Source organism: Aspergillus sydowii, assembly GCF_001890705.1.
Source record: "Aspergillus sydowii CBS 593.65 unplaced genomic scaffold ASPSYscaffold_4, whole genome shotgun sequence".
In the NCBI taxonomy this organism is placed as follows: domain Eukaryota; kingdom Fungi; phylum Ascomycota; class Eurotiomycetes; order Eurotiales; family Aspergillaceae; genus Aspergillus; species Aspergillus sydowii.
The window spans coordinates 1,860,150-1,886,559 of record NW_024467862.1 but is presented as its reverse complement, the minus strand read 5'-3'; the positions used below and the strand labels follow the sequence as shown (position 1 = coordinate 1,886,559).

At 50.2% G+C, this 26,410-nt stretch overlaps 11 protein-coding genes across 11 annotated transcripts; 6 read left to right on the top strand and 5 right to left on the bottom strand.

Annotated features, from left to right (window-relative positions):
• Positions 1-235: 235 nt before the first annotated feature.
• On the bottom strand, positions 236-727 carry ASPSYDRAFT_88901 (cytochrome b-c1 complex subunit 9; the record flags this gene model as incomplete). Its single annotated transcript, XM_040852080.1, has 4 exons — positions 236-298; positions 363-411; positions 476-558; positions 716-727. The coding sequence occupies 4 exons, from the start codon at positions 725-727 to the stop codon at positions 236-238; spliced, it is 207 nt and encodes a 68-aa protein (XP_040703820.1).
• Positions 728-1,224: 497 nt separating this feature from the next.
• ASPSYDRAFT_122151 (putative RNA binding protein Pym) lies at positions 1,225-1,833 on the top strand (the record flags this gene model as incomplete). The annotated part of the gene is made up of 1 exon (XM_040840426.1): positions 1,225-1,833. A coding segment is annotated over one exon (609 nt), but the record flags the coding sequence as incomplete, so codon positions are not given.
• A 495-nt stretch (positions 1,834-2,328) lies between these two features.
• Positions 2,329-4,258, bottom strand: hem14 (oxygen-dependent protoporphyrinogen oxidase; the record flags this gene model as incomplete). The annotated part of the gene is made up of 3 exons (XM_040844818.1): positions 2,329-3,108; positions 3,174-3,857; positions 3,929-4,258. The coding sequence occupies 3 exons, from the start codon at positions 4,256-4,258 to the stop codon at positions 2,329-2,331; spliced, it is 1,794 nt and encodes a 597-aa protein (XP_040703818.1).
• Positions 4,259-4,793: 535 nt separating this feature from the next.
• Positions 4,794-6,362, bottom strand: ASPSYDRAFT_149843 (mRNA-binding protein NAB2; the record flags this gene model as incomplete). The annotated part of the gene is made up of 2 exons (XM_040841948.1): positions 4,794-5,886; positions 5,947-6,362. 2 exons carry the CDS (start codon positions 6,360-6,362, stop codon positions 4,794-4,796), a joined length of 1,509 nt encoding a protein of 502 aa, XP_040703817.1.
• Positions 6,363-7,637: 1,275 nt separating this feature from the next.
• Positions 7,638-9,612, top strand: ASPSYDRAFT_917823 (uncharacterized protein). Its single transcript, XM_040852547.1, has 3 exons — positions 7,638-8,063; positions 8,125-9,266; positions 9,327-9,612. The coding sequence occupies exons 1-3, from the start codon at positions 7,820-7,822 to the stop codon at positions 9,450-9,452; spliced, it is 1,512 nt and encodes a 503-aa protein (XP_040703816.1). The 5' UTR covers positions 7,638-7,819; the 3' UTR covers positions 9,453-9,612.
• An 842-nt stretch (positions 9,613-10,454) lies between these two features.
• On the top strand, positions 10,455-11,254 carry ASPSYDRAFT_44416 (putative RNA exonuclease). The gene has a single exon (XM_040846847.1). The coding sequence runs from the start codon at positions 10,462-10,464 to the stop codon at positions 11,200-11,202; it is 741 nt and encodes a 246-aa protein (XP_040703815.1). The 5' UTR covers positions 10,455-10,461; the 3' UTR covers positions 11,203-11,254.
• A 720-nt stretch (positions 11,255-11,974) lies between these two features.
• ASPSYDRAFT_150328 (cytochrome P450) lies at positions 11,975-13,695 on the top strand (the record flags this gene model as incomplete). Its single annotated transcript, XM_040841989.1, has 3 exons — positions 11,975-12,134; positions 12,195-12,759; positions 12,807-13,695. The coding sequence occupies 3 exons, from the start codon at positions 11,975-11,977 to the stop codon at positions 13,693-13,695; spliced, it is 1,614 nt and encodes a 537-aa protein (XP_040703814.1).
• Positions 13,696-13,911: 216 nt separating this feature from the next.
• ASPSYDRAFT_88894 (glycerol kinase) lies at positions 13,912-15,918 on the bottom strand (the record flags this gene model as incomplete). Its single annotated transcript, XM_040852078.1, has 3 exons — positions 13,912-14,687; positions 14,743-15,728; positions 15,785-15,918. The coding sequence occupies 3 exons, from the start codon at positions 15,916-15,918 to the stop codon at positions 13,912-13,914; spliced, it is 1,896 nt and encodes a 631-aa protein (XP_040703813.1).
• A 2,056-nt stretch (positions 15,919-17,974) lies between these two features.
• Positions 17,975-19,082, top strand: ASPSYDRAFT_150049 (uncharacterized protein; the record flags this gene model as incomplete). The annotated part of the gene is made up of 3 exons (XM_040841972.1): positions 17,975-18,243; positions 18,311-18,857; positions 18,918-19,082. The coding sequence occupies 3 exons, from the start codon at positions 17,975-17,977 to the stop codon at positions 19,080-19,082; spliced, it is 981 nt and encodes a 326-aa protein (XP_040703812.1).
• A 1,523-nt stretch (positions 19,083-20,605) lies between these two features.
• On the bottom strand, positions 20,606-21,912 carry ASPSYDRAFT_149087 (glycoside hydrolase family 16 protein; the record flags this gene model as incomplete). The annotated part of the gene is made up of 4 exons (XM_040841864.1): positions 20,606-20,673; positions 20,748-21,155; positions 21,208-21,762; positions 21,813-21,912. The coding sequence occupies 4 exons, from the start codon at positions 21,910-21,912 to the stop codon at positions 20,606-20,608; spliced, it is 1,131 nt and encodes a 376-aa protein (XP_040703811.1).
• A 2,623-nt stretch (positions 21,913-24,535) lies between these two features.
• On the top strand, positions 24,536-26,214 carry ASPSYDRAFT_30822 (sugar porter family MFS transporter; the record flags this gene model as incomplete). Its single annotated transcript, XM_040844817.1, has 3 exons — positions 24,536-24,611; positions 24,676-25,771; positions 25,830-26,214. 3 exons carry the CDS (start codon positions 24,536-24,538, stop codon positions 26,212-26,214), a joined length of 1,557 nt encoding a protein of 518 aa, XP_040703810.1.
• Positions 26,215-26,410: the final 196 nt, after the last annotated feature.

Below are 26,410 nucleotides of genomic sequence, written 5' to 3'. Positions count from 1 at the left end.
TCTCCGCGATCAAGACAATAACGACGCACAGGGATAGTAAACCTGCTAACGGTGTGGCAGAAACATTACAGGAGGCATATTCAATGTCAAGTTACAAAATTCGAAATTCTATTTGATACAGACACACTGAGCTAGAGCACATCCATCCCCATGTAATCGGTGTATAAGGTCAGGCCTGACAATCCCCTGGATATCGTAGCATTTTCAATCGGTGTTCAAATTCTGGAGCCCATATTTACTCGTCGTCCTCCTCCTCAGCAGCGGCGAGGTATTGGTGCTTGATGTCCTTCCATTGGCGCTAGAGGTGAAGCAGATATGTTAGCACTGGCCGGTCCGACAAGGGTGCATGGATTGTCACGTACGCCGCGGTTCCAGGTGTCCCACAGCTTGTTGGTGGAGGTGTCGAAGGCACTGTTTCGCGGAAATAGTCAGAACGTTGACGGTGTAAAGGTATGTTTAGAATTATGACACGCACACTTCGAATGCGAAAGCACCGGCGAAGATGGAAGTCAGGTAGACAGCATTCCGGCGGATCAGGGTCCTATACGTCGTCGAAAACTCGGTTGTTAGTAAAGCCGTAAAACAGCGACCAACTTCATCCACCGAGGGCCGGGGAAAGGGAGACGTGCTGGTAGATAGAAGTAGCGAACTAGAACGGGGAAACCTGCAGTTAGCCATTGAGCCCGAATGTATGCAATTTCGTCAGAAAACTTACTGCGCCGGCCATTGTGATGGATACAAGCAACGAGAGATGAAGGGAGAGGATGCGGGGGGCGCAAAGAGACTCAGATGCTCACGACGGAACGGGCGACGGGGAGGTTGTCGGATTTGAGGTTTGAACGAAAAGCAGCGGGAATCACCGACCCGTTGATTGGCCAGTCGGGTCATGACATTATGCATGCATAGTTACATAATATGGATCATAAATCGGGACACCAGCATTATTACCCTACGTCTTTTGGTGGGATGATAGGTGAATAATAACATTTCTGACTGCTGGAGTCAACTCCTGCCAGTCTGTTACAGACGACCTTGTCCTCGACCTGTTTTTTGGCCTATTTAAAACCATCAGGAAAGTCTGTCCGCCCGTTTATCCCACAGTCCCACGATCCCATTGAAACCCCACTCGACTTTTTTCCTTTCAAGCATCGCCGAATTCCCCCGATCCCTTACAGAGGCCCCTCAAAGCGAACAATGGCGTCGCCTAACACATCCAGCACTGTCACCAAGTCCGGAATTACAACAGACTCAGTCACCGGAGAACGCTACATCCCGTCCTCTGTCAGAGCAGATGGTTCGAAGCGGAAGGAGATCAAGGTCCGGCCAGGGTACCGTCCCCCGGAGGATGTGGAATTGTACAAGAACCGAGCTGCAGAGGCCTGGAAGAATCGTGGAAAGTCGGGTGTACCTGGAGCCGTGCCTGGAGCCGAGAGCTTGAAGGACAATGAAGCTACGAAACCCGGCGGCGCTGCCAGCAACAAGAATGCCAAGCGACGAGAAGCGAAGAAGAAAGCGAAGGCTACGCAGGGTGATGCAGATACTCCGAATGGCAGAGACATTTCTCAGATCGAGAACTGGCGCGCGACCCCTTCTGGCGGTGATATAAAACAACCAGATGGCTCGGAGGCCTCCGCAGCTCCCATCGACCCCGAAGTAGAGCAGGAGAAAAAGGCTCGCAATTTGAAGAAGAAGCTTAAGCAGGCTCGAGACTTAAAAGACAAGAAAAGCAAGGGTGAGGCCTTGCTACCGGAGCAATTAGAGAAGGTGATCAAGATCCAGGAGCTGATTCGTCAGCTCGATTCGCTTGGATTTGATGCCAACGGAGAAAAGAAAGAGGGTGAAGAGGAGAAGCCAGAGAAGTAGGACATTCCGTCAGCATTTGGCGACATAATCTACGCGGAATCATTTTCATCCCACACCATGGCAGTTCTCATCTCATGGTCACGGCAAATCGCGAAGCCCGCAGTCAGCAGTTATATCGATGTCTATGCGACCAACTATAACACGAGACTCAGTAGCTATTGCACAGCCACCATTATCTACTTCAGCTCCATTAAGTGGCTCATATAAACTGTGGTTTGAGCCAGTACTCCCCAAGATTACGAAGCACACCAGCACCCCAGAGCTCTTGTCGACAGGAGCTCTATCTCACGAGAAGGATAATCTATGGTGTAAAATCAAGCGAAAGCCGAGTTGACATAAGAGTGATAGAGACGACGGACCGGGGTATATTTGATCTTGCTATCTTTCTAATTACGTGCTCCAATAATATTGCTCTCTGATACAAATGCTATCCACCTGAAGCATTAGGCCGTCGGCTACAACGAACTAAAGCCCACTTCTTTGCCCACGGGTCCTGGAGAATACGCGATCGTGGACATTAATAATGCCACCTTCCTGCTCCCAGTGCATTGATGCAGGTACAGGGCGGAAGTCGTCAGGGTTAAAAGGCCTGACGCCGTATGCTGCAGCGAGATAAGCCTGACGGACGCTGTCCACTACGCCAGTGCCGCCCATTGCATACCAAGCTCCAGCAAGGGTGATACGCTGGTCAAACTCATCCTTAATCGCACGTGAAAGGTACTTCATACGCTCGACATGCCCAACGGTGGGTTGTGGAATGGCATTGCGCTGCAATCGAGAGCGGGTCACGGTAGGAGAGTCTGTAATGCCGAGGTGTCTTTTGAGCAAGGATTGAGCCATAGCAACTGCGGCTTCATGGTCGGGGTAGTCCGACTCTTTCCAGCCATCCCAATAATGACCGCCCATCATGATCGTAAGTTTTGTGCCAGGTGCTGTATCCTGGCCCACGCTAGATTCCGACGCGAAAATCACGCCTAGCGCTCTCTCGGGGTTCTGACCGTAAGGTATCGTCTTGGGAATCAAGTATCCGAAGCCTCTGACAGGCAACAGATGGGGATTGGGGTAGTAAAGATTGACAACCATGGTAGTCGTAGCGTAATTGTGCGCTTTTAGTGCATCGATTGTGCGAGTAGGTTTCTTTGCATTCCTGTCTGGACCATTGTATTGGAGTTGTGTCGCAAGGCTAGGCGCTGGGTTTGTGGCAATGAGACGGTCGTGGCGGCGTGATTTACCATCACATTCAACCTATAGATACGATCAGACTGGATGCACAGAGATCCTTGGTCCAGACAAGCTTCTATTTGACATACCGTGAGCTTGGGGCCCTGAGAATCTTGACGAATACTTGTCACGTTCGCATTCGTCAAAACTTGCACTTTATTGGATTGTTTCAGGGCTGTGACCAGAGTGTCTGTTAGTTGGCCAACACCACGTCTCAGAGTTAAGGTACTGCCGTTTTGCACAAGATCTTCCATGCTCTTTATATATCCTAGCGGCTTTGTCTTGCCTAATATAATCGCGGCTATATTGTCGTCCGTGGAGACAAGCATTCTGCCAGCTCTCGTCTTTTCAATGAACCCAGCGATCACGCTCTTCCCCTTCTTCTCAGTAAGCCGAACTGAACCTAAGAACGCTTCCGCACTTAGTTTGTCGATATCGCCAGCCAATATACCATGGTACATGCTGGAAACTAGATTGTTCGCTACCTCCGGACTCCATCGGCGCGATATGAAATCTGTAACCGACTCGTCTTCAGGCATGTTTGGGAGAGGTTCTTTAAAGGCCTCGGTGATGAGACTCCACAAGAAAGTCTCAAAAAGGGGTTCCCGCAATAGAGTTGACAGCAGTGTTGTAATCTGAGTTATTGGACTGACACCTTTCTGAGGCGCTGGTACACGAACAAGGTGGTCGGGATAGTAGATATAGCGGTTTTGGGCTGCGGGCGCTGTCCTCGGTGTAACGAGCATATCATCCTCTAAGTCTAGGTCGGCTAACTATGGGAATCATTAGACATCAGCACTGGAATTGAATCGCTTAAAAAGTAGCCGGGAGGTGCAGGCTATACCAAATCCAAGAGTGGAATAGAGGAGGTACTTAGTCGTAATGTGCGCGGGCCATACTCGAAGACAATATCACCCCCATCGACGTTGATTATTTCCGACTCGAGCCAGCCGCCCACACGAGGCGCCTTCTCGTAGAGCGTAATATTGGAGCATAATGGGTCTTTAGAAAGTCGATACGCTGCTGTAAGACCGGTGATTCCACCACCTATGACCGCGGCGTCGAACCTGCGAGCGTGATCATGCAACGAACGTCGTGGACCATTACGGGAGAACAGCGCCAATGGTGCTCGGGTGTCTTTTAATGCACGACTTGAGGCATATAGAGGACGCATCTCAGCGGAAATAACGAGCTCGGGTCATTGAGAGCTTTTCAAAAGTCGGCGGTTGGGTTAATGCAGTGAGATTCAGTGGTCGCGCAACTCGAGTTCCCCAGACTCCGCAGATGCTCCGAGGTGATGTAATGTTACCGTTATTATACACTAAATAGATTACGCAATCTCCGGCTTCCAATTGTCTGTTGCAAGGAAATTGGTCATAGTCCGGAGTACAATTATGGATATTAGTAGTAGCCCTACAGTGCCGAGGAGCATTGACCATCAGTTGTCTATAGAAAGACAGCGGCCATAGTAGTATCATGCGACGAAGAGCAACGTCTTCGACTCCACTTAATTTTGTATCCAGACTCTATTTACAGGCATGTCATCTCACTCAACCATTCCCAGTGATATCAGTTATTAAAAAAGAAACTACTGCTAACGCCTAGCCCATCACCCGACCGTCGCCCTTGACTTGAAATATAGGAGCAGATAATACACGTTAAAGGGCACGAAGAAGAATTGTTCGTGAAGTATCGAATTTTGAAACAAATCATGAGGTCGTGATCTCCTGTGAAGAGCCGTCCGCAGCAGATTCCGGCTTGATCAGCTCCTCGGGAGACCCCTCGTCATTGACAAACTTCCGCTCGCTGACGCGTGCTTTGCCCTGCGCAGAGTCTGCGGTCCAGACTTTATCCGAAAACGAACCTCGTTGGCCTTCAGCGTGCTTGTAAGGGCAAGTAGGATTGAGACAAGGGTTAAATTTGCAGGGAGTCTGGAGGTGCGTGAACTTGCAGTCGGCGACCGTACAATCGGCGCCGTTGCGGCAAAGCGGCATAGAGGGGTGTTTGAAGTGGCAGTGAGGGTTCGTGCAATTAGGAAAGAATCGACAAAGCTCTTCGGCCTGGTGAGCCGATTTCACAGCTGGCGAGGGATGCCGTCCGGTACATTTCCGATTCTTGCATGCCGCACCATAAGAGCATGGATCCGAAACGTCGATCGGAGTACCTTCGGGGGCTGCGGGGGATTGATGCGCAAAGGGGCAATCTTTCCGCGTACAGCGAAGGTTGAAGTGACAAACATTGTCAGTGTTGTTTTCATCCTGGCCACCATTCTGCGTTTGCTGGTCGGGACTTGTATCCATATCAGAGTCGATATTTTTCGAGTCTGTTCGGTTTCCGAAGCCTCCTTGTTGACGGGGACCCCTCGGACGTTCAACTCGGTCGGACAACGAGCGCTGGCCGCCAGTCTGCTGGAAGGCTGGGTTGATTGCCGGAGGGACAAAGCCTGGCATCAGTTGCGACATCATCCTGGCTTGCTCTTCAAGAAGCGACATTAGGTGCATCTGGTCGTTTGGGTTCATGTTCATCAGATTACCCGCACCACCGGTCATTGGATTGTTGCCCATGCCCATGCCACCCATTTGCCGTCCACCAAACATTCGCCCGTTACCGTTCTGGTTGAAACGTCCTCCTCTCATCCCGCCGCGGGCGTGGGTGTTAATTCGGCCGCCACCACTCTGATCGCGAATGCGATGCAAACCAGAGTCACCCCGCTCCAGGCTTCTGTTGATTTGGTTCAGCATCCTACCCCGTCCACCTTGGCTGCCTTGGCGACCGTTGCGCATGGATTTTGGTCCGGTCGGTCTGTGTTATTATCCGTCAGTCCCAGGCGCATATACATGACACTCGAAAGGGGATACATACATTCCATCTCCCGTTACGTCGCCCATATTCATATCAGAGGATTGAAAGTCATTTTCAGGCGCTTGCGCCTGAGGGGTTGAGGTCTCTTGGTCGTTAAACGAGGGAATTGCTTGAGGGTTCTCATTTGATGTCGTCGCTGTCTGGCCATTGATTTGCTGGTTGAGAGTCTCGACCTGCTCAAAGAGCCACCTTGAGAAGTCGAGCGCCTGTGTGTCTCCTTCGCCGAGTCCAAGAAGATCGTTGGAAAGCTCGCTTGCAATCTGATCCTGGGTTTTGCCGTTGACGAGCATCAAGATGACATACTCTGTCAGCGCCAAATCGCTGCTATCAGAGCTCCACCCCATCTCAACCAGTTTTGGCTGAATAGCATTGCTCAAAGCCTCCGCTAAAGGAGTGCCAACTGCAACAGTAGCCATGGTGAATTGCGCCGGCGCGGAGATCGGGGAAATGCAATAATAAATGGGAAAAAAAGAGGACCTGAGAAGATAGGGGGCAAAGTCCTGCGTTGCCTGTGTTGAATTCCAGGGAGAGGACGCAATAGCCGATATAAATGAGGAGAATCACAAAGGGCCTGCAAGGGTGGAAGGTGATAAAGAATTGTTGTCTGCCGTGTCAAAGCCCGAATTTGGAGATGATGAAAGATGCGCCAAGGATACTCACCAGCTGCGTTCTGCACGTGATCAACACCCAGTGGCGTTATTTTATGCGTCTAATTACTAAGGTATACACTCGTACATCTTTCATCCATTGTTTCCAATCCTCCCACCCGGCTGCTGTTCATTGTACACTGGATGTCCAGATCATGTTGTCGCAGTCTTTAATAGAGCACGTTTCCTAAACCGCGGCTCTGCGAAAATAGTGATCGGGGATGGTTCAGAATATTTTATGCTTAAAATATACCCATTAGCAATCTAAAACATCAGGAGGAGGAATAACTATATATTGTGTTGTTAATAAGTCCTTAGCATGATGATAACCCCTTTGATTTGAATTTAGTCACAAAGCTTCGCGCTAACGATCCATTGTATTGGACTGCATCTGTTTCATCTAAATATGGTCATCTTCAGGGAACAATGGGAAGAACTTATCTTGCTTCTACTATCATCGATTCTCCATATTACCGGATAGAACACCAAGACTCCGGATTCGTAAACAGCCTCGAGAGACAGAGAGGACGAGGTCGCACCAACCAAACCATTGTATGAGTATACAAATTTTTGGGCAAGAGTCCGGTGCCTGTTATGAAGCGCCTGGGACGGGCGTGTTCAGGAAGGTCTAGAAACTCATAGTTTCGTGGTTCGTATATGCATTATTATCCACCAGATCCTTCATCACTTTTTGGTCTACAAAGACAGCAGTTGGACAGAGTTGCTTTGACCAAGTGTTGCACAAGATATGATTGCACCGGAGGAAACACCGCCGAAAAATTACTCCATAAACCCGGGTTGTAAACACAGGGAGAGGCCACTGCATCATGCACTGTTGAGTCACCTGCTTCTTAGTCTGCATTGCGAATTTAGGAAGGGAGGCTGCTGGAATTCTTTCTTCTTAATTTACTTTTTTGCAATATACTCCTCCGGCATCGTCTATCTAGCATCATTAGCTATCCCCGGTCGCCTATTAATATTGCTATTGTTTTTGTTATTGTTATCATTCCCAAGCCAAGCAAAGAGACTCCCGAGCAAAGCTGTCACGCGAACCGCCCGATCGGAGCCGCAAGACTCATCCGCTGGTTGAGCTTCTGCTTTAGCTCCATCCAATAACCTCGTCCCTCGTCTTCACTCTCCCTGGTTCCTCGGAAACTATCTATAACGTCTTCATTCTTATCCAGTATCTTTATTGCCAATATTGCTAGATCGTGGTGGTCGTTCCGATGAGGTCAGCGACAGTCTCTCTGGGGCTGATCGGCGGCATTTCCGCCCTGGGGATTCCCCTCTTCGAGACTCTTCAACAAGACACAATTACCGGTCATGTACAGAGAGAGCTGGTGAGCTCCTCTGGGTTACAGGACCTAATAGATGTCAACAACCTCCTAGATCGGGCCAAAACCTTGTATAGCATTGCGGAGCGCGGGATAGACGAATACAACCACCCGACTCGCGTTATCGGTAGCAAGGGTATGTCTGAACTGAACAATAGAGTTCCGTCATCTACAAGCACTCATACATTAACATTTAGGACATCTCGGAACATTGGATTATATCTACTCAACAATAGTTGGGCTGGGCGACTACTACGATGTTACAAACCAGTCTTTTCCAGCTGTCTCGGGCAACGTTTTCGAGTCTCGTCTCGTTATCGGGCATGAAGTGCCGGCGTCTGCTCGCCCTATGGGATTGACTCCACCAACAAGGAACAAAGAGCCCGTCTACGGCGCATTGAAACTTGTCACTAACCAAGGTTGTGAGGAAGCCGACTATCCCTCTGACCTTTCTGGTGCAATCGCCCTTATCGAACGCGGTACTTGTCCTTTCGGCACCAAATCAGAATTAGCCGGCAAGGCGGGTGCCATCGCCGCAGTAGTTTATAATAATGAACAAGGAGAGGTGAGCGGAACACTGGGAACTCCGTCGCCAAACCACGTTGCTACCTTTGGTATATCCGATTCCGACGCGGCGCCCTACGTCCAGCAGCTGAAGGAGGGCAAGAAGGTTGACTCAATTGCATATATTGATGCGACAGTCGACACAATTGAGACCACCAACATCATTGCACAAACGAAGGGAGGCGATCCCCAGAACTGTGTAATGCTTGGAGGCCATAGTGACAGTGTCGCGGAAGGACCTGGTATCAATGACGACGGTTCTGGCACTCTGACCCTCCTGGAGGTTGCGACTCAACTTACCAAATATAGCGTAAATAACTGCGTGCGCTTCGCGTGGTGGGCGGCTGAGGAAGAGGGTCTGCTGGGTTCAGACTATTATGTATCTGTTCTCAGCGAGGAGGAAAACTTGAAGATCCGCCTCTTCATGGATTACGATATGCTGGCATCCCCCAACTTCGCCTATCAAGTTTACAATGCCACAAATGCCGTTAATCCTGTTGGCTCTGAGGAGTTGCGTGATCTTTACACCGAGTTCTATACCTCCCACGGACTCAACTTCACCTACATCCCGTTCGATGGAAGGAGTGATTACGATGGCTTCATTCGGAACGGTATTCCTGGCGGTGGTATTGCCACGGGCGCAGAGGGGGTGAAGACCAAGGAAGAACAGGCGATGTTTGGGGGCACCGTAGGCGATTGGTATGACCCCTGCTATCACCAGCTGTGCGACGACCTCGGAAATGTCAACGCCACTGCTTGGGAGATCAACAGCAAGGTATGTTTCGATTCTCTTCATATTACATGTCACACAAACTAACGGATTTCGGCCTCACAGCTGGTTGCCCACACTGTTGCCACGTACGCTGTCTCGTTTGATGGATTCCCAAAACGGACGGGTACCAACAGCAACTCCATGGAACTCGAGAAGCGTAAATACCATGGCCCAAAGCTACTCATGTAAAAGTTAGCCAGGCTGGGTTCCAAACGGATTGGTATTATTAGAAACCTCAACTACATCTCGATTCTCTCTCAAATCAGTCCTTATTCTCTTTCTTATTCCTTCATGTGGTGGCAGGAACCTCCTGCGTAGTTTCCCCCTTCACTGAGGCTGCCTTCACAAGCACGCACGCTTAGTGGCTTTCCCGCACGCCATCTTTTTATTCCAGCCAGGAATATTTCTGCTACAATTATCTCGAGTTGCTTCCTCGTAACTCCTCCAGAGCGGCATATTATACAAGTCACAATAAGCCACAACTTAAGAGAAGTTTTAATGTCATTACATGACAGTCCTGGAGATGGATTCCTCCAAGAATCCTGTTACAGAACGCCCATTTAAGGTGACTTTCAAATGCATGAAGTGTCGCTCGAAAAATTTCAAGTCCGCCGAAGCATTGGCTGCTCATCAGGCTGCTTTGGGCCATGGTCAGGAAGGCCATGAGCATCGCGAAAAGTTGAATGCCCGGAACCTGACAACTATAAACCAATACTATACGTCCTCGATGAATAGCACCAACGGAGACAAATATCTTGGCCACAGACCTCCACGAGACAGAGATGCAGTCATTCGCCTGGATCTTGCTACTCAAAAACGAAATTTCACTGTCCTTTCAGAGGACGAATATGATCTACTCCACAATAAGCTCTTAGCAGCATGCCACTTGTCTGCGCGCCTCCAGGCCCAGGGATACAGACTCACAGTCGAGCCCCCTGAAAAGAGGCCTCGCAAGGAGAGGCCACCGAAGGAAAAGCCACCCGAGGATAGGCAAGTCAAAACTCTAGAAGTGAAGCAACTCGATGCGAAGTTGCCCCAAAACAAGCCACCCGACAAAAATACCTCGACGAACTCGTCCAAATCTTCCAAAGACAAACCCAGAGAGCCTATCTTTTTCTTTCACACGCCACAGTCGGTCCCTGGAAAATCATCCCGGACAAGAAAAGCAATAGCTCTCGACTGCGAGATGGTTGAGGTAATGGGTGGCCAGGATGAGGTAGCCTTCTTCAGTGCTGTTGACTTCTTCACGGGAGAAGTGCTTATCCACAAATACGTCCAACCGACGAAAAGAGTTGTCCACTGGCGAACGAAGGTGAGTGGGATAACGCCGATGGCCATGAACGCCGCAGCACGAGCCGGCCAGGCGTTGCCGGGGTGGAAATCTGCTCAACAAGCGCTTTGGAAGTATGCCGACGCAGACACCGTCCTTATTGGACATTGCCTCAACAACGACCTCAAAGTTCTTCGAATAATCCACCCAAGAATTGTAGACTCTGCAATCTTATCGAGTGAAGCGGTTTTCAACCTGGCGCCCGACGTGTCACTCAGACGGATTTGGGCGCTGAAGTTGGTCACCAAGGAGTTTCTTAGTCGGGCCATTCAAACCGGAGGTAAAAGAGGGCACGATTGTCTTGAGGATGCCTACAGCGCCCGGGATGTCGTTATCTGGTGTCTAAGAAACCCTGACAAGTTGATGGTTTGGGCACAGAATGCTAGAGCCGAGCATGAGGCCAAGATGGAGCAGCTGCGCAAGGAGCGTGAAGCTCGGGCCCGGGAGGAGAAGGAGAAGGCAGAGAAGGAGAAAACAGAGGAGGCAAATGAGGGAATGAAGGAATCGGAGATGCTCGAGCAAAAAGGGGAATCGAATTCGAGTATGGAGCGCCGTCAAGTGCTGGATAACCTTGAATTACGAGCCGAACCAGGTTGTCTGGTCTCATAGAGGCGCCAGATGGCTCACTTGGCCTGGAGTATTCCCATGATAGGGCTTTCTATACTAGCCAGCGTGGAGCCAGATTTATTTTCAATCAATAGATTTTCGTGAGGCATTCGTTAGAAAATGGACAATATCGATTTCTTATGCATAAATCAGCATAAAATTTATGTGAGGCATAACCACCACATTCAGTACACTCACGCTCATGGACGATACAAGCGCAAGAACCAATTAATTTGATGCTATTGATGACTGATAAGTATTGATCTTAAATGGGACGTCAAGAAGACAGCCAGCCTGGAGAGAGAACCTGGTACACGAGATTTCGTGCAACTTCATCAAGATTCTTTCCCGTAACTCCGACTGTCATCAAATATTTTTACCTTGACTCGCTATATTGGCCAGAGAAACTTTCCCTCGATCACCGAACCCTTCATTATTGCAACAAAAAATACCACTGATATCATCGTTGCCTCGGAGCCGGTCGCATAACCGCTAAGACAACGCGGGGTTCGCAAGGAGACCCAAATAGGGTATGGAGCTGCGTATCTTCAACATGTGCGAAACAAATTATTTTGCATTGCCCCAGCGCTGAATGGCTAGTTTCTCAAATTGTCTTTGTCGGTCAGGGCTCATGACTCAGTGATCTGATGGCATGTTTTTCTGTGCCAACAAATTGCCCCCGTTCCCCGCAATCCTGGAGGTCTTAAATGAAGAGTGGAATTCGCCCACCCATTTGAAGCTGAGCACTGCTTCATTGAGTTCCGACACCGCAAAAATGATCGAGGAGCTTGTACACGACTTGACGCCAGGGCAGGCGGCCTTATACTTCATAGGCGCATTCTTCTTCGCCTGCCTGGCGCGGAAGATCCAGGTGCAATGGCAACTTTCGCGCCTGGGCTCTAGGGCTCCCAAAATCCAATTCAGACTTCCATATGGTGTGTTGAACCTGTCTACGGTCTTCTCTTGAGACAATTGCGCTAATAAAAATCCATCAGCTATGGACTTCATTCACAAGTCCATGAAGGCCAACAAGTCTGACCGAGACCTCGAATTCTGGATGACCGCGATGAAACAAGCCCATGGTGCGCCTTTGGTGGAAGATAAGAAAACGGCGGAGTTGGATGCTGGGGTATCGACTCGTATCATACTCACTCGGGACCCGGAGAACATTAAGGCCTTGCTTACTGGACAGTTCTCTGACTATGGCAAGGGTGAATCTTTCCACCGCGATTGGCGTGAGTTTCTTGGGGATAGCATCTTCGTGACCGACGGTGAGCAGTGGTCTGCCTCGCGACACCTTATCCGACCCATGTTTGTGCGAGATCGCCTTGTGGATACAGAGATATTTGAAAAACACGTTCAGCATCTCATCCCATTGCTGGCTGAAGACAATGGGACTAAGGTTGTCGATGTCACGTCTCTCTTCTTCCGTTACACATTGGACGCTGCCACCGACTACCTCCTTGGGGATGGAACCGATAGTTTGCAGAACCCAGAGACAGAGTTTGCAGAAGCTTTCCGCTACGTGCAGCGCCGTCAGGCACAATACTTCCGACTAGGGTATGTTTACTTCAGCCTGTGTTACAGTGATAATACTAATAACGTAGTGTTTTCAAATTCATTCTCTCGCGCACGGAATTCCGTCGCCAACTGAAAGTCATGGACGATTTTATCAAGCCATACATTGACCGTGTCCTCGCCATGTCGCCCGCCGAATTGGACCAAAAGCTTTCTAAGCACGACACCTTCCTTCACGCGCTCGCCCGTTTCACCCGAGACCGCCGCGTCCTCCGCGATCAGCTCGTCGCCATCCTCCTCGCCGGCCGCGACACAACAGCTGCAACCCTCTCCTTCTGCCTTTTCGAACTAGCCCGAAACCCCGAGGTGGTCGCTAAGCTCCGCGAGGAGATCGCCCCACGCCTAGGCCTCGGCGCTTCAGCGCGCAAACCCTCCTACGCAGACCTCAAAGAAATGAAATACCTCAACGCAGTCCTCAACGAGTCCATGCGCCTCTACCCAGTCGTCCCATTCAACGTGCGCTTCTCACTCAAGGACACGACCCTCCCCCGCGGAGGCGGCGCGGATGGCATGTCCCCCGTAGCCGTCAAGGCTGGATCGCGGGTCATCTACTCCACAATGATCATGCAACGAAGCCCAGACAACTATGACTCCCCAGGCTCACCCAACTACTTCGATCCTGCGAAATGGGTCCCCGAGCGCTGGTTGTCCGGGTGGCAGCCCAAGCCGTGGCACTTTATCCCGTTTAACGGCGGCCCGCGGATCTGCATCGGGCAGCAGTTTGCGACTATTGAGATGGGATACACGGTTGTGCGGATTCTACAGGCGTTTGAGCGGATTCAGGCGATGCCAGAGATAGGGAAGAGCGTTGTTGAAGATCCGAAGTTGAGGTTTGAGGTTACCCTTACGCCGGCTTCGGAGTTGAATTGTGTTTTTGTGAGGGACGGTGAGGGTAATGAGAAAGAAGCTGCTTATTAGTACGGTAAATATATATGTTGCTGGGCTGTTGGGCGTTATTTGATGACCGGTCTGTTGAGATTATGTATAAATTGCGAGACTTCTTACTGTTGTACCTAAACTGGATGACTGCATGCGCTTATGATATATAATATCCTTCCTTATTCAACTGAAAAGACCGTTATATTCGTAAATTCGTACAGCGTAGCTGGAGCACAACGAAGAGGTGATATATACTCAAAGATAAGTAACTTTAACCTTCCCCAACCTTTTCAACCTCTGCAGAATCTCCAGCTTCCTCAACTCAAGGAACAAATCCTGGTCGTCTGCATCACCCAGGTCCCCCGAGATATTGATCCACGGTGCCGCCTTGGACAACACCATCTCGCCGTTCATCTTTGCCGATGGAATGATCTTCATGGGGGCTGCTGCATCAACAACACCGCTACCGCCGTTGCTCAGGTCCACTGCGTGCCCGTTGGTTTGTTTCGGGACATTTTGGTCTGAAGAATCTGATTTATCGCCGACCCAGCCTTTACACATCCCTACAGCCTTCTCCCAGAGTCTAAACTGCTCACGACTATCATCAATGCTCATCTGTGGACGGAAGACGGTGCCACCGGCGCGGTTGATATCCCGGAGCTCGGCAAAGCTACGCCAGAGCCCTACAGCTAGGCCTGCAGCTATTGCAGCGCCAAGTGCGGTAGTTTCTCGCATTTTAGGTCGGTAGACGGGGATCGATATGAGGTCGGCTTGGATCTGTAAATTTTTAAACAGAGACGCGGTTAGCGTTGGCTGGGGCATATGCTTGAAGGTGGGGCTGGGGCTATCAGTTAGCTTCTGTACCTGCATGGAAAGATCAGAGTTGCTCATTCCGCCGTCAACAGCGAGCTCGGATAACGCGTGACCGCTGTCTTTCTCCATAGCGTCGAGAATTGCCTTGGTCTGGAAGCATGTGGCTTCGAGAGTTGCTCGGGCGATATGGCCCTTTTGAGTGTATTGAGTGATTCCAACTGGGTTAAAGTCACGTTAGCATATGCAAATGGGACTGAGTGAGTTACGACTTACAGATGGTCCCTTTGGCATCATCGATCCAGTATGGAGCATAGAGCCCGCTGAATGCAGTGACGAAAACGCAGCCGCCATTGTCTTTCACAGTTAGGGCTAGATCATTTACCTCTTTAGATTCCTTGAAGAACTCAAGGTTATTTTGGAGGAACTTCACCCCTGAGCCACCAACTGCAATACTCCCTTCAAGAGCGTAAACTGGTCGTCCATCAAAATGGTATGCGATGGTTGCGAGTAGGCCATGCTTGGAGATCACCGGCTTGTCCCCAACATTGTACAATAGGAAACAACCTGTGCCATATGTATTTTTGGCCAATCCAGGAGAGAAACCCTTCTGTCCTACAAGAGCTGAAGACTGGTCTCCTAAGCATCCCATGATGGGAACACCTGCCAGACTCCCGGAGGTAAGTGTCCCATATGCTGTCACATCTGACGAAGGAACAATTTTCGGTAGATGCACTCTTCCTTTAATCCCGAAGAAATCTAATAAGAAGTCGTCATACTCCAGAGTTTTGAGATTCATGAACATTGTCCGCGACGCATTGGTGGAGTCAGAGACAAACACATTGGCTCTGCTTCCGCCATTGAGTCTGTAGACCAGCCAAGAATCAACGGTACCGAAGGCCAGTGTGCCCTTCTCATATGAATCTCTAACTTTGGGAACGTTTGTAAGCATCCAAAGAAGCTTGGAAGACGAGGAGTAAGTGGAAAGCGGTAGGCCACAGATTTCTTGCAGTTGCGATGCGCCGGGTTTCTGTTTCAGCTCGTCCACTACGGCTTGTGAACGGGTATCCGTCCAGACAATTGCATTATAGAGTGGCTCGCCCGTTTCATAGTCCCAAACTACCGTGGTCTCTCGTTGATTGGTGATACCCACTGCCTTGATGCACTGCCGATCGTTTCCACTGGTCTCGAATTGTTTGACAGCTTCTTCGACACATGTTTCCACAGAAGAGACAAGCTCAAGAGGGTCATGCTCATGCCACCTGCCAAATCCATTGGTACGCAACGTCGCAAGGGGATAGTTGGAGAGGCTACTTACCCCGGGTTTGGGTATATTTGCTTAAACTCGACCTGATGTGATGCGACAGGCTCCCCTTCACGATTAAAGACCAGAAACCGGGTACTGGTAGTACCCTGGTCAATAGAACCAACAAAGGTCTCTTTTTGATCCATGACCAGCTAGCCGTGGATTTGGATTGAGCAAATGCGACAGTCTCAGAGGGGAATCAGCTGATTAACCCTGGCGAATTTCTCGAGCAAGGTAAGGGTCGAGAAGTGATAGGAAAGCGGGAGCGTATGGTTTTGCACGTCGTCGGAGACAAGGTCTATAAGGGAAAAAAAGGTTACGACCACTGGTGTCACAATTTTTCCGTCTCTGTTGCCCATCCTATGCGGGGGAATCCCTGCCGAGTTAGGAGGGGCAGCCAGACAGCTGCACGCTGAGATATTAATCTCACGTCCATCCATGCTAGTGTCGCAAAAGGGTAAGGTGGCATTCCTCGAGGGCACTGGCAGGAGCCCGTTTACCAGTGAGCCGAAAGGAAAGCTCATGGAGGGTACTGGAAGTCTTGGCCAGTGTGGGCTTCGGCAGTCAGCGCCCAGCACCTCGATCCATGATCCTTTTATCCAAACCCCGGACACAAAATTGTTCGCTTTCGATATATACCGCTGCACTGTGAGTCTGCCCCAACAGGCTGGTTAAGTTCGTGGGGGAAGCGTGTATAGTGGAGTAATCGCCGATCAGCTGTCGCAAAAGGCCGATCCGGTACAGGCTTGACCATCGGAAGCATAATGCAATTGTCATCAATCCCCTGCCGCTGAAAACTATAGTTGCTGGGAGCACAATGCACCTGAGAAACGCATGATAGAGATACATCCGACAAATCAGGCCGAAGTTGCAGGCATGAACCCCGCTCGATTATCGTGTTCATGCCGAGTTGTCGGCATGTCGAGAAGTGCATGCCAGACCAGGTTACCCACCCCCACAACTCCACATGACAGCCAGACGATGGACGAATTATGGTTGATGGCTAAACGCATTATCATTGGACCCAAGCGACATGCGACGCAGCACTACCACTCTTCAGTCCCCACCTAGACATTCCAGAACAATAAGATCGTCTATGAAGCTGCAGTGCGCTGAGTAGGATGTTGATGGCAAAAAATTGCTCTGCATGCCGGGAGACATATAACGCAGATATGTGCGCCCTGATGGAGGCATTATTGGCCCTCGCACCTGCGGGAGGGAGTGACACATTCTAGAATGACTACGTCAGAAATATCGCACACAGTTGGCTCCAATGCAAACAGAGAAGGCTGCGGAAAGAAGTAGCGGGAGAAAGAAGTCATCTGCCTCGAATAAAACATCTATAATCCCTGCCGCTCACATGTCTGGAGGTAACCCAAGCACAGGTTATGCAGAGCGGACCGACTTCAATTCGACGGCCAAGATGCAAGTGTCACAGGAGTTTCAGCTCAGGCTCGGGGGTCTGAGAGATCTTCAATCTTCTTGACACCTCTCTGGAGCAATGTCAGTAACGTACTCTGACGTGGTAAGGACACACAGGCGAGCTTTCAGAACAAGGAGCTACATGTCTCTTCATTATAAGTGATTTCATTCAACGAGTGAATGTGAACACTGTCTCTCTAAAAATAGGCCGGATGGTGGCGGCCTCTCTGGAGACGGAAGCTGTAAATGCATTGGAGATGGGAGATGGGAGGGGAAGTTGGAAGCTGGAAGTGAAGTGAATGATGAGTTTCTTTCACTCGTCCGTTTGCGCCGCTTTTTCTTCTCAGCTTTCTCATATTACCCCCTATTACTTCAACTATTGATCTTACCATGTCCCTCCGGATCCCCCTTCCATCCTCGCTATTCTATTTAACTACTGTCTAAATTTTACCGTCTTCATTTTGTCTTTCACAGCCTTCCCAAGTGGCAGAACATCACCATCTAGCTAGAGCATCAGGCCAAATCTCTCTGCATATCCATCTCTGCACATTATAGCCGATAAGGTGACCAGTAAGATAGGCCTGGGAATGTGACACCATGCGAGCTCATAGCAGCCAGACGTAGAATACGTTGCACAACTCGCACCACCGTCTTCTCTATTTGAGATTATACACAGACTCCTATTCTCCTGCCAGGAGGAACATATTATATTCCACACTATAACCCGGCTCTGAAATGACGACGCCTATGCCTGTTGTTGACAGGATCGATATAGAAGCCATGGTTTCCCCACTTACAAGCGACAAAGGAGACGCCATACTGGCCCTGAAGCGTGTTTCTGAGACAGAAACAGGAGAGCTCACAATCTCCGAAGAAAAGCTAGCATCGACACCTTTATGGTGGAGCAAGATAAGAAAAGACTGCCGCATGGCCTTTTCAGAGTTCTTCGGCACACTGGTACTGGTTCTCTTTGGAAATGGAGTAGTCGCCCAGGTTGTCCTTAGCGAGAACAGGAAGGGGGACTATCAGTCTATATCTTGGGGTTGGGGGTAAGTTCGGTTTAATACTCCATTCTGAATATGTGTGCAAGACTAACACAGATCTTTTGTTCGACAGTCTCGGCGTCATTCTAGGCGTCTATGTCAGCGGCATATCAGGTTCTCATCTAAACCCTGCAGTGACATTCGCGAACTGCGTCCTTCGAAAGTTCCCCTGGCGGAAGTGGCCTCTATACGCCGTCTCCCAACTGCTGGGGGGTATGTGCGCCGCAGCCATTGTATACGGTAACTACAAGTCGGCCGTTGATACCTATGAGGGTGGACCGGGAATCAGAACTGTCCCTGGATACTCGGACACTGCTTCAGGAGGCATATTCTGCACATACCCTGCTGAATTCATGACCCGGACAGGTCAATTCTTCTCAGAGTTTGTCGCCAGCTCCATCTTGATGTTCGTAATCTTTGCTCTGACCGACAAGAGCAATATGGCGGCTGGGCCCTTTATGCCAATTGCGATGTTCTTCACCATCTTTGGCATAGGCGCATGCTTTGGATGGGAGACAGGATATGCCATCAACCTTGCTCGTGATTTTGGACCTCGGCTGGTCTCTTACATGGTTGGGTATGGACCAGAAGTGTGGAGGGCAGGAAACTATTACTTTTGGGTGCGTTCTCCCATCATGCACACTTCTAACATTTAGTTAGTTCTAACGTATCATCCATAGGTACCACTGGTGGCACCATTCTTTGGGTGCACGTTCGGTGGCTGGCTATATGACATGTTCCTTTACGTAGGAACGGATAGCGTAATAAACACACCCTACCTAGGGCTACGCCGATTTGTGAGGCCCATGGCCCAGAAGCACCACGACACCCAAAGCCCCGTTTGAGTTATCCCCGTTTGAGTTATTTTACCTTTCCTTTCCTTTTTTTTTACTTACGACACACCTGTTTTCTGCGATAATGAAACGAGAGTTATAATTATAGTTACGCGATGACGATATGCGATGTACACGGGAGAGCAGGATGCTCTAATATCACGAAGGAAACGGTTATCCTGCTATTATCCGAATTTGACTTTGACATTTCTGTCATTACATGTATTTCTATCAATTGAAAGTGAGGGAATGTAGTATTTCTATCAATTGGAAGTGAGGGAGACTGGAGTACAGTGTTAAGTCTAAAAAAACATAGGTTATTGTTTATGAAATTTACACTCTTATCATTGGATTTTGCGAGACCACAATTCAATAGATTTACACCGCGGGTATTCACGATCTCCTGCATGGATAATCCTAACTCAGTCCCCTTGATCTCGACCGCGATCGATCCGCGCTGTATAACGCTTGGGCATCAAAACCGATCTTGGTCCACTTACGCAGATAAGTATCTACCCTAGGTGTAGCGACATCTGTCCCGGTTTCCGTATACTCCCCGATGCACTTGTGCAGCGTACGACAGCATCATTAACCCACCCCGTAGGGTAATCTGGGTCTAGATCAATCTCCAAATAGAAAACCAGTCAACTTTCCTAGACGTTGCTACTATTTTAAGCAGCCGAACTGGCTATCTGTACTATCTCTAGACCGGAGGTTACGAAAGTATGCACATGTTAATGCTTAACATTGGTGCACTCGATGAGATACATACTGCTACCAATACGCTGGGCTGTAAGCCCACGAGGGACTCAGAGAACCGCTGATCATGACACCCAGAGAGCCAACAGCGACGTAAAGATGATGAATTCGCTATCAATAATCGTAGTTTCGTCAAGTGAGGGTTGAGTGCAGAATTAGGTAAACCACATAAACGAAACAAAAGCCTTCAACGTCCCAACTTTCGACCTCATGCAACGCCAATTAATGCAACTAGATAACTAGGAATCTATAGATAGTCTCGGAAGAAGATGGATATAGTACAGGGAGAAGTAGGTTCCGGTGCACTGAGTGGGGAATGCGTTGCTGCCATCTGGTTCTGGCTCTGACCCATTCAAGAATCCCCAACAGGTAGCGGGAACAAGCCATAGGAATCGAAAGGAAATAAAAGGACGATCTATATGACAAGCCAGCGCCGTAAGAAAAGTCATGCCTTCGTGAATGTTGGTCGCGTATCTCATATGGTAGTGGTAGTTCAACCGCAGGTGCGCGCTTTGAACTTTAATTTCAGTGCTTTGTAGACCGGTCGGAATCAGACAGTGACAAGAAAGCTACTGATAAACACAGATACAGCACCAAAAGCCAAGCGCGCATCACATATGGATATCGCGGCATTGGTGGTCGGTGCGATATATGAGCTATCAATGTAGTCCTGGTCTCGACCGGTCAAACTCCGCCCAAATTCTGCAGTCGCTGCGTTGGATTTTACTGCTTACTCTGTTTCGTAGAGGACCGATTGATGAGCTGGCAGTGGGAGCTCAGGGCCGGAAGGGGAGGACGAACCCGACCAGGAGTGAGGCGAGACAGATGTAGACGGGGGTGTATACTGTGTTGTGAAGAGACATCGCTTTAGCAAGAAGTTCGACGAGGGTATAAAACGGGATTGTAGGCAATGCTCACTCATAGAGGATCGACTGGGCGGCTGCACATGTCCGGAGCCAGCAAATTGCCAGTCACCTGGCAAATCTGTGGAGGGAGAATCACGCGAGCCACCATCGCTGCTTGGGTTTGGAACCCAGGGAAATACATTTGGCGGGGTATAACTGGTGGTCTGACGGTGAGTTCCCTCAAACGGAATCGGACCGCTGTCAGCTGTTGCGGTTATTGAAGGTCCCGGGCCAACATCCGTCATAGTTTGTGCAGCACTGTTGCCATTGACCTCGCCACCATTTGCTTCAATTGACTCCCATGATCCGCTGTTATCGCCGTATTTATAAGAGTTGCCGGTCGAATAGTCGGTCACTTTGAGAGACTTCAGGTACATTGTGAAGGGACCAGCAGTATAATCGGTCTTGCCACCCGCCCATTCTAATTGTTGGTTAGCAAGGTACGCTCGGCAGTAGCTGGAGAAAAGACATACGGATTGTCCCCTCGGCATTGTTGGGATCACCACCAGCCCAGACACCAATCCTGACCATCATGGGCGTCTGAGGGTATTGATTCGACTCTGCAGAGTCTGGAGTGAGTACGCGAACGGTTTTGCCGTCAATCTGCCACACAATGTGTGAATTCGTCCAGTCGATGGTATAAGTGTGGAAGTCATCGTGGTTTCCTGGATTGTCATGGGTAGCTGCGCGGTTGTACGTGTCGGTATTGCCCTTTCCGAAGTAATTTGATTGGACATATTGATTGTTGCCTCCCAGCCATTCCCAGTCAATCTCATCCAGGTCATCTGACTGCAGGACTGCACTACTAACGATGCCCACTCCCGGCGCAGCCTTGATCACGAACTCGACATGTCCGAACATGATATACCAGTTGGACTGGAGCAGCGGAGCATCGCCTTGCTTGGCTACGGTAAAGGCTGCCCCGTCGTTACCGTATGTTGGGGCCATGATTTCGGTAAACTCATCGGAAGAGCCCTTGGTGAAGTCGATGTTGATCGAGGTTCCTAGTGCGGGATTTGCAGGGCAGGCTTCAAGAGATTAGTGCTACTCACTGATAGTGTGGGAGCGGGGCTCTTACATTGTTCCAGCGGATTGCAGTCTGTGTATGTTTGAGCTGAAGCCAAGGTCAAGCATGAAAGTAGACCAATGGCCGCCGGGCCATTGAGACGAAACTTCATGATGAAGGAAGGCTGGAATGCCGTGAAACACAAGAGCAGTCAAAAGTAATGTATGTACGAATTATCAATCAAGAATAACAAGTGAAAGCCACAGAAACTAGGGGAGCTCGAGGATAGGAGATCCTGTCAAGATCTGATTTCCGGAGGACCTGGGGGGGGGGTTGTTGAGTGTTCAGCATCCAAGATGCAACAACGTCCGCAGCCGGTCACAGAGGAGGAAGGCGCGAGTCGAGCGACCGGAAACGGGTTTGCAAGGGGACATGGCTCCGGGCGAAAAAAGCCTGAGCAAGCTATTTAAAGCGAGCAAACAGAGGCGGCTGATGTCAAAGGCAAAGACGAGCAGATTCGTCCAGCCACCAGATTCAAGAGTCTGGATCAGGCCGCAGTGAAGCTCATTGTTGACTTTCCCCGATCGGGCGGATCTTGGGCGTCCCCACAAAAGTCACGAGCGGTGGCTGGTGGTGAGATGGCGGCCCATTACTGGCCAGAACGGGCGGCGCATCAGCTGTTGGGCCCACCGTGATCAGTCCCCCTCTCCAGATCTGACGTGGTTGTTTCTTCCGCATTGCTGAGCCCGCGTGGTGATCTCGAGAATTCCATGATGCCATGTGCGATGCAAGGAAACAATGCCGATTGAATGATGATTGTATCACAGGGATGATACACAAACCTTATTAAGATTAAGGTCCCCTCTCCTGCCACTTTATTTTCATTCTTCTGTAATGTGACCAACGCAGATAGATGCAACGGATCCCAAGCTATTTAGAAGCGGTCAGCGCAGCCAATGCTCAGCAGCGTAAGCCACCTACAGCAAAGTGCACTGGGCATTATGACACATGACACTCAATGTGCAGACGCCGGTGCCGATGTTGCTCGCCTTTTATATGACAGTCAGATAGTCTCTGGAGGCTACCCAGGTATGCTTTGACCCGTACTCTGTTGCACTTTGCTCGTATGATCAAGACGGAGCCTGCAAAATTTTCAAGCGGGCACAACACCAGCAACAACAGGGGATTAGGTGGGGTTTGCATAAGGTTAGCCATCGAATAATTTCCGCTAACGGGTAAAGCATTAGGCATGGAAAGTACAGCAAATATGGATATAAGGCGGTATGTCGACCATGTTTAGAGGGAAGTTGTACGACCTTGGTGCCAGCGGCATCGATCTGTTGTATTGGCTGACCTGTGGAGGGCAAAGTTGGACACATACAGACGGTCTGGCCAGAGGATATTGGAAGAAATGCACTTCCGCCAGAAAGCCGCCCTTCAGGGCTATCTACCTATGTCCCAGACAGCCCGGCTCTGTCAACCTGAGTCCCTGCAAGCAAAGGTCCTATGTTGTCACTCCGGTTTATGGCACTTGAAAGGTAACTGAACCCGCTACCTACCATGGACTGTTTGTTGGCGTTTTAATATCTAGCCATCGCAACTGCGAAAGGTAGATGCACTGTAGACTTGACAGCGACACCGAAGTCGCTGAAATTCAGTCAGGGCTGTGGACACAAAGAGGCTGTCTCAAAGTACCTGGCATTTGAGCGTGACTGCTGCCCTGCAATAGCAATGAGGACCAATCCGGCTATTCGCCAAATGAAGGCTGCCCGCTACCCATGGCATTACTTACTCGAACCAGCCGGATAGGACATTATTGCCCTCAGTTCCTACGACCAGGATAGAGGGTGGAACTACGGCTATAGAGCCCTTGGCAAGACGTTTGCCGTATACCCGATTCAAGTCCGTTCACACTGTCCGGTACATGAAGAGCTGTCTCGGCATTGCAGTGACAATAGATGCTGAACTGGTTGAAAATTCCTGGTCATCAATAAACACACCGCGCAGTTGTTTCAGGCCAACATAGTGCCCATTCTATAATAGTCGGAGAGGATAGTCCAGTTGAAGTACTGGAATAAAAAAAGCCGGCTGCTTTCCGCTTTCCGCCGACCCCGGAAAGAGTCCGCGGGGAGTTGTGGCAACATCAATTGTGGAATGTGGGCAGATCCAGCAGCGGCAATTGAATTTCCTGTCTGCTCAAACCTTATTCAAAAGCTCTTTGGAACGGCCGGGGGTGATTTCTAAGTGGAGAGCCTCTCATGTGGCATCCCACAGGCGTACATTCAGCGCACCAGCCAGTCCAGCAAACAGCACCACGCCAGTCACAAGGGCAGAGGATGCCGGGGTACTTTACCGGGGAGAACAAGCTTGCAGCCGAGTCTCTTGAGTCGCCGAGGGCAGAGTCCCCGCCGACAACGTGAGTTTCGGCCCACTTGGCTCGGTAAAACGGGCATTCAAGTGGCCGGCGCAATCCCCATGGGCGTCGCATTGGCCCCTGGAACCGGCCCACCTCCACGATCCTGTTAACAGTTGACGGGTCTCTCCGGATTAAGTTGACGCTGCCAATTGGTGGATGCGGTTTATCCGAGCGTGAGATCGGCATATTGAGTCCCTATCTGGAGAGGATCAATTGCCGACCGGGTGGATGGATGGGCATAGGTGTAACCTGCCAGGCCCTAGGTATAAAGCCTTGAACGGAGCGCTTGCTGTTGGGATTGCGGTGCCTCCTTTTCTGTTTGGACTTTTACCCATCATTGCATTCTGCTTTTTGTTCAGGACGGGGCAGTCTATTCATCATGGGGTCGTCTTTCTTCAAGAACTCGCGCGTGTACATGCTCAGTGCTGTAGCGTACATGGGCTCCTTTCTGTTTGGTAAGACGCTTGCAAACCTGCAAAACTAAATATCAGTTGTGCAAATATACTAACCGGTGACAAGGTTATGATACCGGGGTAATGGGCAGCGTGCTAGCCCTAGACAGCTTCAAAAAGGACTTCAACATCCCCACAGGCAGCACCGGGTTTGCCAGCAGTGAGAACGCGAATATCTCATCGAATGTCGTCGCCCTTTTAACAGCCGGGTGTTTCTTCGGCGCCATCGCAGCCGCTTTCGCCAACGACAAATATGGTCGCCGCAACTCGCTCCTCGTTCTCTCTGTCATCTTCATGGTCGGAGCCGCCGTGCAAACAGGCGGCAAGGGAACAATCGCCTACATCTACGGCGGACGAGTGATTGCCGGGTTCGGCATCGGAGGCATGTCCGCCATCACCCCTGTCTACGTCTCAGAGAACTGTCCTCCCAACGTGCGCGGACGCATTGCCGGACTGTTCCAAGAGTTCCTGGTCATCGGTGTCACAGTCTCATACTGGCTCTGCTACGGAGTGGACCGCAACATCCCCTCATCTACGAGGCAGTGGCGTATCCCTGTTGGATTCCAGCTCGTTCCTAGCGGGATGATGTTCGTCGGCCTCTGGTTCCTGAAGGAGTCACCCCGTTGGCTCATGAAGCAGGGACGTTACGACGAGGCCACCGCTTCCCTAGCATTCACTAGGAATAATCACCCAGATAGTGAAGAGGTCCAGCAGGAACTATCCGAGATCCGCGCCTCTATCGAAGAAGAGCTCCAGTCTACCGAGGGTCTCACCTGGCGCGAGTGTCTTCTCCCGGGAAACAGACTCCGTTTCCTCAACGCCTTTATCATGATGTTCTGGCAGCAGTTCAGCGGAACAAATTCGATCGGGTACTACGCTCCCCAGCTCTTCCAAACAATCGGTGTGGCTGCTACAGACACCAGTCTGTTTACAACCGGTATCTATGGTGTCGTTAAAGTGGTCGCAACGGGCATTTTCCTCCTGATCGGTATTGACAGAATTGGCCGCAAGTGGTCTCTTGTGACCGGCGGCATCTGGATGGCCGCAATGATGTTCGTTCTAGGCGGTGTTCTTGTCTCTTACCCCCCCGACCCTGAGGCAAACGGTAATATCTCCTCAGCGTCAATTGCCATGATTGTCATGGTCTACCTCTACGTTATCGGGTACGTGACAAAAAAATACAGCCATAATCGAAAGAGCAAAGCTAACTTTCTTCAACAGATACTCCGCCTCCTGGGGCCCCATTCCCTGGGTCTACATTTCAGAAATCTTCCCGACGCGCCTGCGCTCCTACGGTGTCGGGATGGGATCTGCCACGCAATGGCTCTTCAACTTCGTCGTGACCAAGTTCACGCCCGCAGCCATCAGCAACATCGGATGGCGCACGTTCATTATGTTCGGTGTGTTCTGTTTCGCCATGGGTGTCTGGGTGCTCCTTATCGTCAAGGAGACCAAGGGTCGGTCATTGGAAGACATGGACGCGCTATTCGGCGGAAATCTCCATGAGCAGGCCGTTGCGCGGAAGGACGTTGAGAGGACCGCTGACGCTGCTGAGCGTCCGGAGGGAGAGAAGGAAACATCGAAGCATGAGGAGCAGGTGCGCTGAGTTGAGTTGAGTTGATCGAGTCGAGTCGAGTCGATTCGGTATGTGGGGGAATGGAACTCGGGATACCTAATGTGGTATAATACAGCCAATGGTTATACGGAATGAGAACTTCAGATTCTGCGGTTAAATTAAGGCTCCACCAAGCTCCTTAGCAAAAGCTACTCCTAGTGTATCACCGGAATTGAAATTCTCCGCC

Bases quoted from the DNA above. Each gene is read 5' to 3' on its own strand.
- ASPSYDRAFT_917823 (XM_040852547.1), top strand. From the start codon at position 7,820: ATGAGGTCAGCGACAGTCTCTCTGGGGCTGATCGGCGGCATTTCCGCC. The intron at 8,064-8,124 runs GTATGTCTGAAC...ATTAACATTTAG, and splicing joins TCGCGTTATCGGTAGCAAGG to GACATCTCGGAACATTGGAT. The intron at 9,267-9,326 runs GTATGTTTCGAT...TCGGCCTCACAG, and splicing joins CTTGGGAGATCAACAGCAAG to CTGGTTGCCCACACTGTTGC.
- ASPSYDRAFT_44416 (XM_040846847.1), top strand. From the start codon at position 10,462: ATGGGTGGCCAGGATGAGGTAGCCTTCTTCAGTGCTGTTGACTTCTTC.